Raw genomic sequence first — 13,537 nt, forward strand, 5'->3', positions numbered from 1 at the left:
GGTTCAATTCCTGGTGGATGGCCCCAAAATTTCGGTGTTGACCCAGCGTTGTGAGGACAATTGGGAAGCTACTTCAAGAAGCAGTGGGCTCGGGTCAAGAATGCCAGAAAATAGTGGCAATGGGATCTGATGCGCTGACCATGCGTCACCCAATGAAAAGCTGCTCTGTCAGCCCTGACACTTCAGGGGCTGTTGCGCCACGGAGTTTAGTTTTAGTTTAGTAGTAGAACTTAGTATTCAATGGTTCTATTAATAACAGAACCACAGTCAATTGCATTCCAATATTACATGCCTCTCTGGTTCTCTTTAATTTAGTAATTTTCACATTGGTTGTAGTGCACATGCATATTGACATTTGACAAGCTGAGAACAAAATAAAACAATTATAATAATCAAAGGCCTCTATTCATTTGACGAAGTAAACATACAGAACAAAACACACACTTATCTAGTATGGTGAACATGATCAATATGAAAAAAATGCACAACATACAAAAATTCTGTCATTTTGTATTGTTTTGTCAACAATGCAATGGGTCACTGATGATAAAAATGTCACATGCTTCAACGTTTCTTACCGTGAATTTTGCAACTTGTCCTATATTTACAGTCTTTACATTGTGATCTCCTTTCGCGTGAACGACCCCGTTTAGTTCTGCCATCACTATCGGAGCTAGAAGAGTATCGTCTCCTCTTGCGGTCTCTGCTACTAGAACTGCTAGTAGATGAAGAACTGCGAGAGCGACCCCTATTGTAACTCCTGCTTCTAGACTGCTTCCTCTCCCTACTTCTGCTTCTAGAGTGTTTTGTATCTCTACTTCTATTTCTATCGGTTGTTCCTTTCCCTCTCTCCTTGTCCTTCTTCTCCTTATCCTTTTCTCGCTCTTTTGACTTTTCTATCTCTTTTGGTTTCTCCGCAGCTTTCTCTTTTGATCTTTCCTTTTCTCTAGATCTGTCCTTTTCCTTCACTTTATCTCGCTCCTTGGATATCTCTTTATCTCTTGATTTTTCTTTCACCTTGTCTATTTCCTTTAATCTTTCTTTCTCCTTTGAATGATCTCGTTCCCTTTCTTCTGATCTTCCTTTTTCTCTTGTTTTCTCCTTTTCTCTTTCTCCAGACCTGTCCTTGACCCTTTCTCTTTCTCGAGATCTATCCTTGACCCTTTCTCTTTCTCGAGATCTATCCTTGTCCCTTTCTCTTTCTCGAGATATGTCTTTCTCCCTTTCCCTTTCTCGAGATATGTCTTTCTCCCTTTCTCTTTCTCGAGATATGTCTTTCTCCCTTTCTCTTTCTCGGAATCTGTCCTTGCCCCTTTCCCTTTCTTGGGATCTATCCTTGTCCCTTTCTCTTTCTCGAGACCTATCATTGTCCCTTTCCCTTTCTTGGGATCTGTCCTTGTCCCTTTCCCATTCTCGGGATCTGTCCTTGACCCTTTCTCGAGGTCTATCCATATCCTTTTCTCTTTCTCGAGATTTGTCCTTGTCATCCCTATCTCTTTCTCGTGATTTGTCCTTGTCTTCCCTATCTCTTTCTCGTGATTTGTCCTTGTCATCCCTATCTCTTTCTCGTGATTTATCCTTGTCATCCCTATCTCTTTCTCGTGATTTGTCCTTGTCTCTATCTCTTGACTTTTCTCTTTCCTTTTCTTTTGATTTCTCCTTTTCTCGTTCCCTAGATTTTTCTCTCTCCACATATCTGTCATCTTGCTTCTCTGTTAGCCTAGATTTTTCTTTTTCTTTTAATTTTTCCTTTTCTTTCTCTTTCTTCTTCTCTTTATCTTTTCGCTCTTCTCTCTGTCGGAGAGATTCAATAATCTCCTTCAGTTTTTCCCTCTGAATTTCTGCACTTCTATCAGTTTTCTTTTCAACGTCTTCTTTCTTATCCTTATGTTTAGCCTTATCTTCTTTCCTGTACGAGCTCTCGCTGTCTTTCCTGTATCTTTTATTATCCTTTTCTCTGTCTGAGGATGTTGACCGTGAACGTCTCAATCTCTTGCTTGAATCTCCTTTCAATTTTCTCGTTGGGGATGGAGAGGAACTCGAAGAACTACTTCTGTTTCTCTTATCTTTTTGCTTTGAACTGCTCGTTTCCTTCTTACTTGGTTTTTCACTCTTGGCATCGAGGGTAACTTTTGGTTTGCTGCTTTGATATTTCGCCAATTTCTCTCTTTCCCCTGGATGCATGTAAGAATTTTTGTTCGGGAAATTCTTCGACACAGCACCCGATGATGATTTCAAGTCTTTTGCCTGGAGGTTCTTCCCATCTTTCGTTTCTTTTGTAACAGTCTTCTTCCTATCTTTCCTGGCTGCATCAGTTCTGCCATCCATTGTTTCATAGTCCAAAGCATTGTAGTCCACTGGCCCCGCAGAATCACCTGAAGCACTGTGATTTTCTGTGCCCTTAAGTGACTTTGTTTTTGCTATTTCTGATGACACTCGCTTTGGTCTGGATTCTGATGATGTGCTCCTGCCACGATCTCTTGATTTGCCCTTATGTATGCTTCCATTTTCTTCATCATCATCTTCGCCATCCTCTTCTGAATCCCTCATTTCACCCTCTTCCTCCGAAGAGCTTTCTTTTCTTGGTTTTCCTGGACTACCATCTTTCCTGCAAAGTACACAAAATGTAATATAATTTATTATGAAATGTAGTGTTTATTTCAAAAGTTCGACATTATTATTTGGGATTCATAAACATTTAAAATATTTTCAGGAGTATTTCTTTCCCTTCCTATGTTTGAGTTTACAAGCAATTTAAAATGTTTCTTGAAATATGACAGTTAAAAATAATGTTTGTTTTTCTAATCTAATTTCCAGCAACTGAACAAGTTTCTTGATGTAATATTTCTGGAAAATATGTGGTTTCTTCATCAGACATTAATTTGTAAATTTAAAGTTATCAGTATGAAAGTACATTGAACAAGCTCATATTTTGTAAATTAAATGCTATTTTTAAAGTTTCAATTTCATTATTTTTTTTTTTTTACTCAATGGCAGTGAACATGAACTCGTTATTTCAGTTTCGTTTGTTGCTTTATTATTGACATTCCAATTGCTTGCTAGGCATTTTTCTAAATTCTTTTGTAGAATGTTCTCCAAGTGTTGTGTAAAATGTTGGTGTTTTGTACAAGAAGTTCCTATGCAAATAAGTAATTGGTTCAAAGCAGTGTCAATCTGTAATCCACATAATTTCATAGTTTAAGCACAATCACCCACAAAAAATGCAGATTTTGAATTTGTATTAACTATTAATCTCTCACACAAAGCAAACTTGATTTTGAAAAATTGTTACTCTTTTGTGTATCATGAGAACATGTTCACGAAGCAATTTCAGCAATTGTGTTAATTGTACTCAATGATGAAACAAATTACATGATTCTATGCTGAACTAATTTCACTTTTATGCAGTTCTGTTTGTGCTATATATACAGCAATGCTGTTAAGTATGTGCAAAAGAGTGAACTAAAGATTCACAAACAATTAGCACCATTTTGAAACAAATTTGCCATTGTGGGATTTGTTCAGTTAAACTAAAATAAAGAATTAGAGCTAACGGTTACACTGTATTTCACAAACACTCCAACTGAGTGCACAATTGTTATCAACAATGGAAAAACAAATGGCAGCAGTGACAATGCCATAGAGGTGGCAATCAGCCCCACCCTACTCAGCAAAGAAGTAAACTATATAAAAATGCCATTTTAGCATTGGTGTAGAAAAGGAAAATAATGAAAAAAGTCTGGGCGCTTTGCCCTATATTTGTTGAAGTATGAGCCACTGACCAGCAATCAAGTTTGTTTGCTCCAATAATGGTCTTGGAATTTTGAAGATCTCGCAACCTTTGCGATGCTTAAATCTGATTTCATAAATGCCTTTTCAGTTCAACATAAACAAGAAGCTGCCTTGTACAGTAACTTACGTAATACGCAACTTTCTGTAAATTCGCAGTTACGTAATAACTGTATGTAGCTGTCACAGGACATTTTCTTTATTTGAAAAGTGTGATTTCAATTTTTTTTGGTATTCTTTTATAGTTCATATCCGCAAAAATACTGCTGCATGATGTTTGATTTATAAAATAATACTGTGTAAATAATACATACATACATATAATAATAATAAATATTGCAATTTCTTACGACGTTACACTTAAGCAATTTACAGGGTTACTGTACAATGTTTAGACAGCCAAATGTGATGCTTGAATCTATCATAATTACATGTTTTCAATTTAACATAAAGAAGAATGCACTAAATCCACACAACTGTTAGTGTGTGCGCATTTTCTATTATTTGTGTATGATTAGCTTATTAATTTTCTATCATATCTTTCATTCCATGAAATATCAAAAAAACAAGAAGTTGCTTTCTACAATGTTTAGAATGACAAAGGCACAAAGTGGGAGTAAGCAAAATATACATAAAAAGGCACTTTTATTGGAAAGATTGTGCAAAATGGGCATTTATAGGCATCATACAAATATTTTAGCATGCTCCAAACAACATGAAACAATTTTAAATACAAAACCTGATGTTTTACTAGGAATGAACTGCAGCGGTCTGGTCAGTAGGGTGGGTGATCTAAGGTTGGATATTTTCCAACCTTGGTCTTACATAAAGTAGCTCTGGGGATGACCCAGTCTCTAATACATGGGTACCTGGTGTAAACAATTGAAAATAAAATACTAAGACATGAAAGAAAATTTCACCAATACCTCTTTTGCTTTCCTTCCCTTTTCTTGGCATCTTTCTTCCTCTTGTCTCCCTTTTCACCAGTCTTCTGGCATTCTAAGACTTCTCTCTCTTGATGTCGTTTCTTCCTCTCCTCTTCCCTACGCTTTATCTCTTCATCCCTCTTTTTCCGCTCTCTCTCAATTTTCTGAAAACAAAAACTCTTGTGAAAACAATGGAGCTGTGATTTTACATTTTTCTCACCATAATACATTTTACCATCATGGTCCCACATACATACACATAAAAAAAGATAAGTTATACAATTTTCTCAAATTTTATAGTGGAACCTCGATTTTCTGTTCCCGGGTTTTACATATTCCCACATTATATGGTCAATCCATGTGGTCCCAATAAAACAACATATTATGAATAATACTAGAAAGTACACAACTATAGAGCGACCACAAGGTAAAAACACCTTGAACGAAAAGTCCCCGTGCAGCATTCCCCTTCTTCCGTTCAGCTTGGGCCATAAGGAAGCATGGTCCCCTCTCCCCCTCCCCTCCAACGGTGCACAGGAGTAATGGGTCTGCGCAGGTTTCTTTTGCTTGTGGTTCCACTATATTAACTTGAATTGGAGCCTGCCCAAATTTCATATTTCTTAAAAACATAAAATTAAGATTTCACTGTATTTATAGGTGTGTTTCACCCATGTCACGAACTGTTGAATTGTGACTTCGAACAGACACGGTTGAGGCCGTTCTTGCAAGCATACAAAATTCAAGCAGGCAGGCAGGAGACACTAACACAGATATTCATAATTTGAAACAAATGTGCAGTTGGTGCAGATGTAACAAATGCTATTGCTTGTAAATGACAAATAAAATTTTATGCAAACATGGCAGCTGTGCACATCCTGCTGTCACATGAAAACCACCTATTTACAAGTGCCTTCAAATAAGTGATCATGGTTCCCCTGTATTTAACTGCAATTCACAAGAAATTTTACTAAAGATTTATACCTACAAACAATATTCTGAACATCCACTACATATGCTTCCTGTAAAATAATGGGAGTGCATTCCATGTCTATCACAGATTGGGATAAACAAGAAGAGAGAATTCAATAAAATACAGGGTGGATGAAAAGTCTGAGCTCCCACATAGCCTTATGGCTCACCCTTTCACCATTGGTGCAAGCAGTGCCTGGTTCGATCCCACAGTTTTGGTGTTGACCATCATTGTGAGGACGATTGGGCAGCTTCTTGAAAGTGCCCATAACAGGTTGTTTGCACTACAGGATTTGTTTGGCTAGGTGTGAGAAGTCTGTATACCCCCGCCATCAGCATGGAGCAAGATGGGCTACGTTTGATATCTTGGTAAAAATGGAGATTCGCAATGGACTAAAAATAAATGCTCATGATGTGGAAACTCCAAAAAATAGTATACTGGGTGTCCCAAAAGTCCGGTCTCATAGGGAAAGTCGGAAAAATTAAAGTAATGATTATTTCTTGCAGGTAAACACCTTAAATCTGTTGTGTACAATACATGTCCACGTTCAATTGATGATCTCAAAGAAAACAATTGTGCTGCGTGCCACGTTATCACACGAACAATTTTACGCAATGTACAAAGAGCTTTCCATTCTCGTATCCGTATCAGAGGGGCATCAATTTAAAAATGTGTTGCCGTAATGCTTTTTCTACCTGAAACAAAGGCTTTATTATCTATATTCAACATTTATTACTTCAAGACTTCCGACTTTCCGTATGAGACCAGACATTTGGGACACCCTGTATATAATGGAACCTACATTTTATATTCACAGATTTTACACTTCCATACATTTTGGATTCAATCTTCATGGTCATAGAGCAAAATGCAAATATATATATATATATACACATATATATATATATATATATAAAAGGAAGGAGGGCCACAAGGGCTAAATAAAAAGTGAAAGAGGAGAGAGGTTGTTGTACAACGTCTCTCTACTCCTGAAGATGTGATATACCATCACGAAAATTTGAATTTTTTCTTTGTCCGGTGAGTGTTTCCTCTCTCCTCTTTCACTTTATATACAGGGTGTTTCTAAAGGTCGTTTACAACGCTTGGGAGGTGATTCCTCACACGAAAACAAGCAAAAAGTCTAAGTTCCATTTTTACGACAGAGGCTTCGTTTCCGAGATAGGAGCCTCGCAAAAGGTGACAAAGTGAACGTCACACCTAACTGGGATGAATACTATAACAGATAGAGAGGCGGTTCCAAGGGAATCACAAAGGAATCGTATGTGCTCAGTCCGGAAGTCACTATGAAAAGTTCACTGCACGCATGCGCAATGGAGTCCTCAAAGGAATTGGGGATTTCCAGCAAGAACAATACATGGAAAGGGTATGTAACGCAGCAAGAAGGACCGTGACAATGAGAAATGCGTTCAAGACAACACATCCCGACCTCAAACATCAAAACATGAGCACCGAACACAAAATTCGAAAAGTTGAGCATGGTTGCATACCCCAGTTACACGCGAGGAATGAACGAATCATGTCATGTGGCATACGAGAGACACATTACTCCACCAGGAGGAGGGAAAGAAAAACACAATATCAAATGATTGCGACAACGTGTAAAACGGCAACTACGTAATATCCCCCCACACACACAACAAACAACAAATGCTAAAATGTCTTACGCACAGACAGTGCGTGTCACTGTACACCAACTGAAGATGTCACTTTCACCACACAAAGGGGGTGGGGAGCAATACCAAGAGTGTTCGCACGCGATCACTGTGACGTAAAAGAGACCAGTTTTGGAAGCGCTGCGCAGGCAAGTCTGGCTCTCGTAGTCTACGTTTGACCTTCATGACTGCTGTTTCCGCGAGAGGAGCTCGAAGGGTTGGTTCTCTCCGGCAGTCGTTCCAGTCGTGTTGCAGGTGCTGGGATATGATCAGCAGTTCGCTCTAGGTTGTCATACGCATTGAAGAGTACTAGTATGTTGTATTGAAAGAAGTTGACGTGGTGGAATGGGCAAGTCAAGTATCGCAACAATTGGTCTGTGGTGTTCGTACGGTGATACATCCAATTTGTGCAGTGTGCCAGTGTTAAACAAAAACGATACTTTGCAGTTCCAGCTCCCTATTACACAGATGGCTGCGTATACGACCCAGCAGCTAGCAGACATGCATCTCATGTATGGGGAGGCACGTGGTAATAGCCGCGAGGCAAGGCGTCTTTATGGAGAACGCTATCCACATAGGCGTTTACCGACTCACGCCTTCTTTCAGGTAGTGGACAGTCGACTGCGTGAAACAGGGTCAGTGTTACCACCGCGGCAAGAAGTTGGCAGACCCCGAAGTGTACGCACACATCAGTTTGCAGAAGATGTGTTAACAGCGGTCGCAGAACATCCTGGCACCAGTACGCGAGTGCTCGCTCGGGCACGAAACACGTCTCATGTGAATCTTTGGCGAGTGTTGTCAGAGGAAGAAATGCACCCTTTTAAACTGCAGAAAGTACAAGAACTGTTACCTCGTGACTTTCGCCCTCGTATGGAGTTTTGCCAATGGTTGTTGCATCAGCTGGACACAAACCCTCACTTCGGGGCAAACGTATTGTGGACAGATGAAGCCATTTTCACCAGGATGGATGTCTTCAATAGTAGAAACAGTCATGTGTGGGACTTTGACAACCCACATGCACTTTTTGTGGCCCATCACCAGCACAGGTTTTCAGTGAATGTGTGGTGCGGGATAGTACATGATCATTTAATTGGACCATACATTCTCCCTGTTCGCCTGAATGGTCGCACAATGCATTTCTTAGTGAGGTTCTGCCTGAACTGTTGGAGACCGTACCTTTGGCACTGCGGCAAGGAATGTGGTACCAACACGATGGTGCACCAGCTCATTTCGATTGTAATGTACGACATTTCCTCCATGACGTGTTTCGCAATAGGTTGGTTCATTGGTAGGGATGAGCCTGTGCCTTGGCCACCGAGGTCGCCAGATCTCAACCCTCTCGATTTTTTCTTCTGGGGAGAAATGAAAACCCTCGTATACGATACACCTGTCACATCAGCTGAGGACCTCGTTGCTCGCATCAACGTCGCCGCCGCGACGGTAGCAGATACACCTGACTTGTTTGCTCGTACTCGACAATCATTGATCATCTCTGCTTAGAAGTAAACGGCAGACATTTTGAAAACCGTCTGTGATTATTGCCCTCGGCAAATCTCAGTGAGAACACTCTTGCTATTGCTCCCCACCCCCTTTGTGTGGTGAAAGTGACATCTTCAGTTGGTGTACAGTGACACGCACTGTCTGTGCGTAAGACATTTTAGCATTTGTTGTTTGTTGTGTGTGTGGGGGGATATTACGTAGTTGCCGTTTTACACGTTGTCGCAATCATTTGATATTGTGTTTTTCTTTCCCTCCTCCTGGTGGAGTAATGTGTCTCTCGTATGCCACATGACATGATTCGTTCATTCCTCGCGTGTAACTGGGGTATGCAACCATGCTCAACTTTTCGAATTTTGTGTTCGGTGCTCATGTTTTGATGTTTGAGGTCGGGATGTGTTGTCTTGAACGCATTTCTCATTGTCACGGTCCTTCTTGCTGCGTTACATACCCTTTCCATGTATTGTTCTTGCTGGAAATCCCCAATTCCTTTGAGGACTCCATTGCGCATGCGTGCAGTGAACTTTTCATAGTGACTTCCGGACTGAGCACATACGATTCCTTTGTGATTCCCTTGGAACCGCCTTTCTATCTGTTATAGTATTCATCCCAGTTAGGTGTGACGTTCACTTTGTCACCTTTTGCGAGGCTCCTATCTCGGAAACGAAGCCTCTGTCGTAAAAATGGAACTTAGACTTTTTGCTTGTTTTCGTGTGAGGAATCACCTCCCAAGCGTTGTAAACGACCTTTAGAAACACCCTGTATATATATATATATAAAACTGGTTGATACACTTCCCTGCATTTTAAGTTTTTCCAATTTGGTCCTCAGAAAAAACAATCGAGATTCCACTGTATTCATCACTAAAAAAGAACATTCTTCACAAATGTTCTTTTTGGGGGAAATTATGTAGATTAGATCTACACCTGACACCTCACTCACCGGTAAAATGTGATTAGAACTTCGCTTCTTAATCCTTTTGCATGAGGTCTCTCATGGTTGAACAGGGAACACCCAACTATGCAACAAGCTTATGACTAACTTAGGATCACATGACTGAATATTCAACAGCAGAACAAGAGTTTAAACATTTACCTACATCTTCCCAGGGACCTAAAATCAATGGAGCTCACAGGTGTATATGGAAATTCAGCCCACTCTTTACTACCAACAAAATTATTTTGAAGTCAGTCTTGAAACTTTCCTGGCAACGAATGATGAAAAGATTCTCTCGGGCTATCGACCAGGTGAGTTGTGAAAAAGATTCCAAGCTTTCAAGAGCTAATGTCACTCTCATCTTCAGGGTAAAAATGAGTGACACTAGCTCTCGATCATCTGTTATTTCAGCTATTACAGTTAACATAAAATCTTAATTAGAATTATCCATTGCCAAGTTTAAAAAATTTAGCTTCAAGGGAGTATCTATTATCTAGTCTACAAGTAATCTATTTTCCTACTCTTGCCTAAGTTGGGAATAAAACCTACTGATCCAGTGGACTAACCTTTTTTTCCTGAGAGTATTAATGAACAAAATTTACTCACCTCATATTCACTAAGTTTGATTGTCCTGTTTTGAGCCAGACGCCAATGTGGGGGTGTAACACTCCTGGAGCGACTTCGAGACGGGGTTCTGTATCTCTGTTGAAAAGAAGGATTCATTAAATAGTAACACATTGGTCTGTCCCAAAAGTAATGAGACAATTTTTTGTGGGCCAGTCAGAAGGGTCAGGTGATGGATCTATTGGTTCGGCAGTTGGTGGGGGGATGTCAGGTATACACTCTGATGCGAACTCAGTTGTCTCCGTGTTGTTCCAGCATTCGGATCGCCAGCAAAGTGAGAAGCTGTTTTAATGTCGAGTCAAGGTTGAAAATGCAGTGGTTTGGATCGATGGTATGCAATAAATTGTTTTGTCAAACTCGGTAAATCTTCTACCGACACACTTGAAATGTGAAGACAAGCATGAGACTTTAATGAAAGCACAAGAGTGCAGGTAGCACAAGGCATTCAAAGAAGGAAGAGAAGACAAGGAGAACGAACAAATCTCCAGAACTGCTGACCATGTGACAAGTGAAATCTGCTTTGGAATTTGATCGATGTTTGAGTGTGAGGTTAATCTCAGATAAGGTGGAACTGCCGAATTTTACATGCAGGTACTCGATCGCTTAGGAAAAAGTCTCTCTCACGCATCCACCCTGAGATCGCAGACACCTGGTTTCTCCACCACGACAACGTGCCATCTCACTAATCACTACAAGTGAGGGAATTTCTGGCCGAGAAAAATGCCTGGACCTCACCCTGGCCAACTTCTTTTTGTTACCGAGGGTCAAATTCAGCTGAAAAGACACCATTTTGTGCTCATTCAAAAAGTCCAAGCAGCCGAAATGAGTGCTCTGCAGGGCATCTCAGGTCAAGACTTACTGCGCTGCTACGAAGAGTGACAGAAATGCTGGAACTGCGGTATTGACTTTGAAGAATATTAACTGTATTTGAACCTAATTTCAATAAAACGATTTCTCCATCGTCTAAAAAAATGTGATTATGTAATTGCTCTAACCAAGCATATGAAAGAATATTTACTAAAAAAATAATTTTATCGAGTCTAGAATATTTATTCTACCAAATATGGTAAACATCACTAAAGATTTTGTCGCTAATTAGTCTCATTACTTTTGGGACAGACCTTGTAAACCAATAGAAGTCTACATTTTGCCAAATGTACATGTTAATATATAATCAGGACTAAATTGACACAGATACTCAACACTGATGAGTCGTTAATACTTTTTCAAAGCTTGGATATCTGAAGGCCTGCAAAAAGGCCATGAGATTCTTTTGCAGAGCCATGTCACGGAAATTATGCAATCATTATTTTTATGACAATTCTGTATTAGGTGTTCACAGTTTATTGATGCGGTTAAATTTACTTCACTTTTCTGCAGCTTTTGGTTAATCACGAAGATGAGGATGGGTCATTCCATGACAATTCACCCAGGTCATGTCACCCACCGACACGGATTTGAACGAAATTTTGTATACTTGTAGCTTTGACCTAGGTAAGAAATCATATCAATATTTCCTTTGGGCCTTATACTTTTACAGTTGCAGGAGTGCAGTATATTACTACCAAAAAAATGTATACACATAAAGAAAGTGGTGGAAGCACAGTTGTCATTTGAATTGAAAGATTGTGTTTGCCCTATTATTAGAGGCATGCATATTTTGTTGACGAAAACATGAAATATGAAATAACGGATTGTAATGTTAATTTTTCATGTTTCAGAAAGGTTGAGGTGCATTTTCCTACCCTGTCTTGTCACGAAATGATGCAAAACGAACTGCAAAATGCGAAATAGACTTAAAAAAGAAATTTAGAGTTTATTTACAGAATAGTTTTTCTTGTATGTACGCATTGCTTGCATTATAGAATTATTTTCCTGTAGTTTACGGTTATTACAAGCATAAGAAAACAGTTTTTCTTTGTGACATTTCAGGAGAACACACGCTCCTTTCATCAGACATTTATTTTCATTTTGACTAAAGATACAGTTATAACAATGGTTAGTAATTTTTTAAAGAAAAAGAACAAAAAGAATTATGAATCCCAAATATCATCAGGTAATTCAAATTCATCATTGTTTTCACAAAGTCTCTTGATGTTTTCTGTTACATTAAATTTTAAAGATGGTGGCTTACTCCATTTGTGAAAAAGAAAACTCCATACTGGATCTATGTTACCATTTTCATTATTTAATTTATTCCAGTGTTCTTCTGCAATGAACGAAGCTTCCCAGACATTCAACTCTGTGTTTCCCGTTAATCTTTTTAAAACCCTTCTCTTTTTAATCAAATGCTTCTCTTCGATGATATGAGTTGACAAACCTGTTCTTGGGTTTAGATTTATAATGTCCAAATCGTGTTCGTGCCATCTTATTGCCATTTTCCTTTGCTGTTTGTCCCACATAATCTTTTGAACATGAACAACTTATATTATATATTCCTGTGGTTTCCACATCTGGTAGAGAGTTTCTCATTTTGAATTCATTAAATGTACATTCCAAATTTCTTGGTGATTTAAAAACAATTTTGAAATTAAAACTTCTAAAAATTTTTGCAATTTTATGTGAGAATCCCTTGTGGAATGGAATGCACACAAATTTCTTTTCAACAGATTTTTCATCTTTGTCTGTATTTCTCTTTTCCTTTAGTTTTCTTGCGACTTGTTTTTTGATTTGGTTTATTCTGTTAGTGTGAAAGAAGCCATTTCCTTTTGCTATATTAAAGAGCCTTTCTTCTTCATTTTTGATATCCTCATTATTAGAACATAGTCTTTGTGCTCTCAGGAAAAAAATTAAAAATATGTTATCCATTGTTATACGCGAATGTTCTGATTTGGCATGGATGTATTTTTCCCCCGCTAATTTTTTCCTATGGACTGATGTTTGAATTGTTGAGTCAGTTGTCTTAATTTGCAGATCAAGGAAAGAAATTACATTGTTATTCATGGGTTCGCAAGTGAATTTTATGCGACGATGTGATTCATTTAACAATTTAAATACGTCCATGATGGTGTTCTCATTTTTAGCCATTAAACCATTTCCCATGATTCTACTGGGTTAACCTTCATCTCAATAAGCCATCTGTGTAATGCATCTGTGGCACCTTCTATTGGGACACTGGGATA

At 38.9% G+C, this 13,537-nt stretch overlaps 1 protein-coding gene across 1 annotated transcript in view; it reads right to left on the bottom strand.

The window, feature by feature from the left end:
- Positions 1 to 293: 293 nt before the first annotated feature.
- Positions 294 to 13,537, bottom strand: part of LOC145992485 (uncharacterized) — a 113,657-nt gene continuing 100,413 nt past the window's right edge. The window contains exons 8-10 of the mRNA XM_083128867.1: positions 10,398 to 10,493; positions 4,716 to 4,879; positions 294 to 2,608 (exon numbers count right to left, since the gene is read on the bottom strand). Of these exons, the coding sequence (XP_082984993.1) occupies positions 565 to 2,608; positions 4,716 to 4,879; positions 10,398 to 10,493 (2,304 nt within the window). The 3' untranslated portion in view covers positions 294 to 564. The remainder of the gene's footprint in view (positions 2,609 to 4,715; positions 4,880 to 10,397; positions 10,494 to 13,537) is intronic.

The sequence above is a fragment of the Lepisma saccharinum genome, chromosome 1, assembly GCF_977018435.1.
Source record: "Lepisma saccharinum chromosome 1, izLepSacc3.1, whole genome shotgun sequence".
NCBI lineage: Eukaryota > Metazoa > Arthropoda > Insecta > Zygentoma > Lepismatidae > Lepisma > Lepisma saccharinum.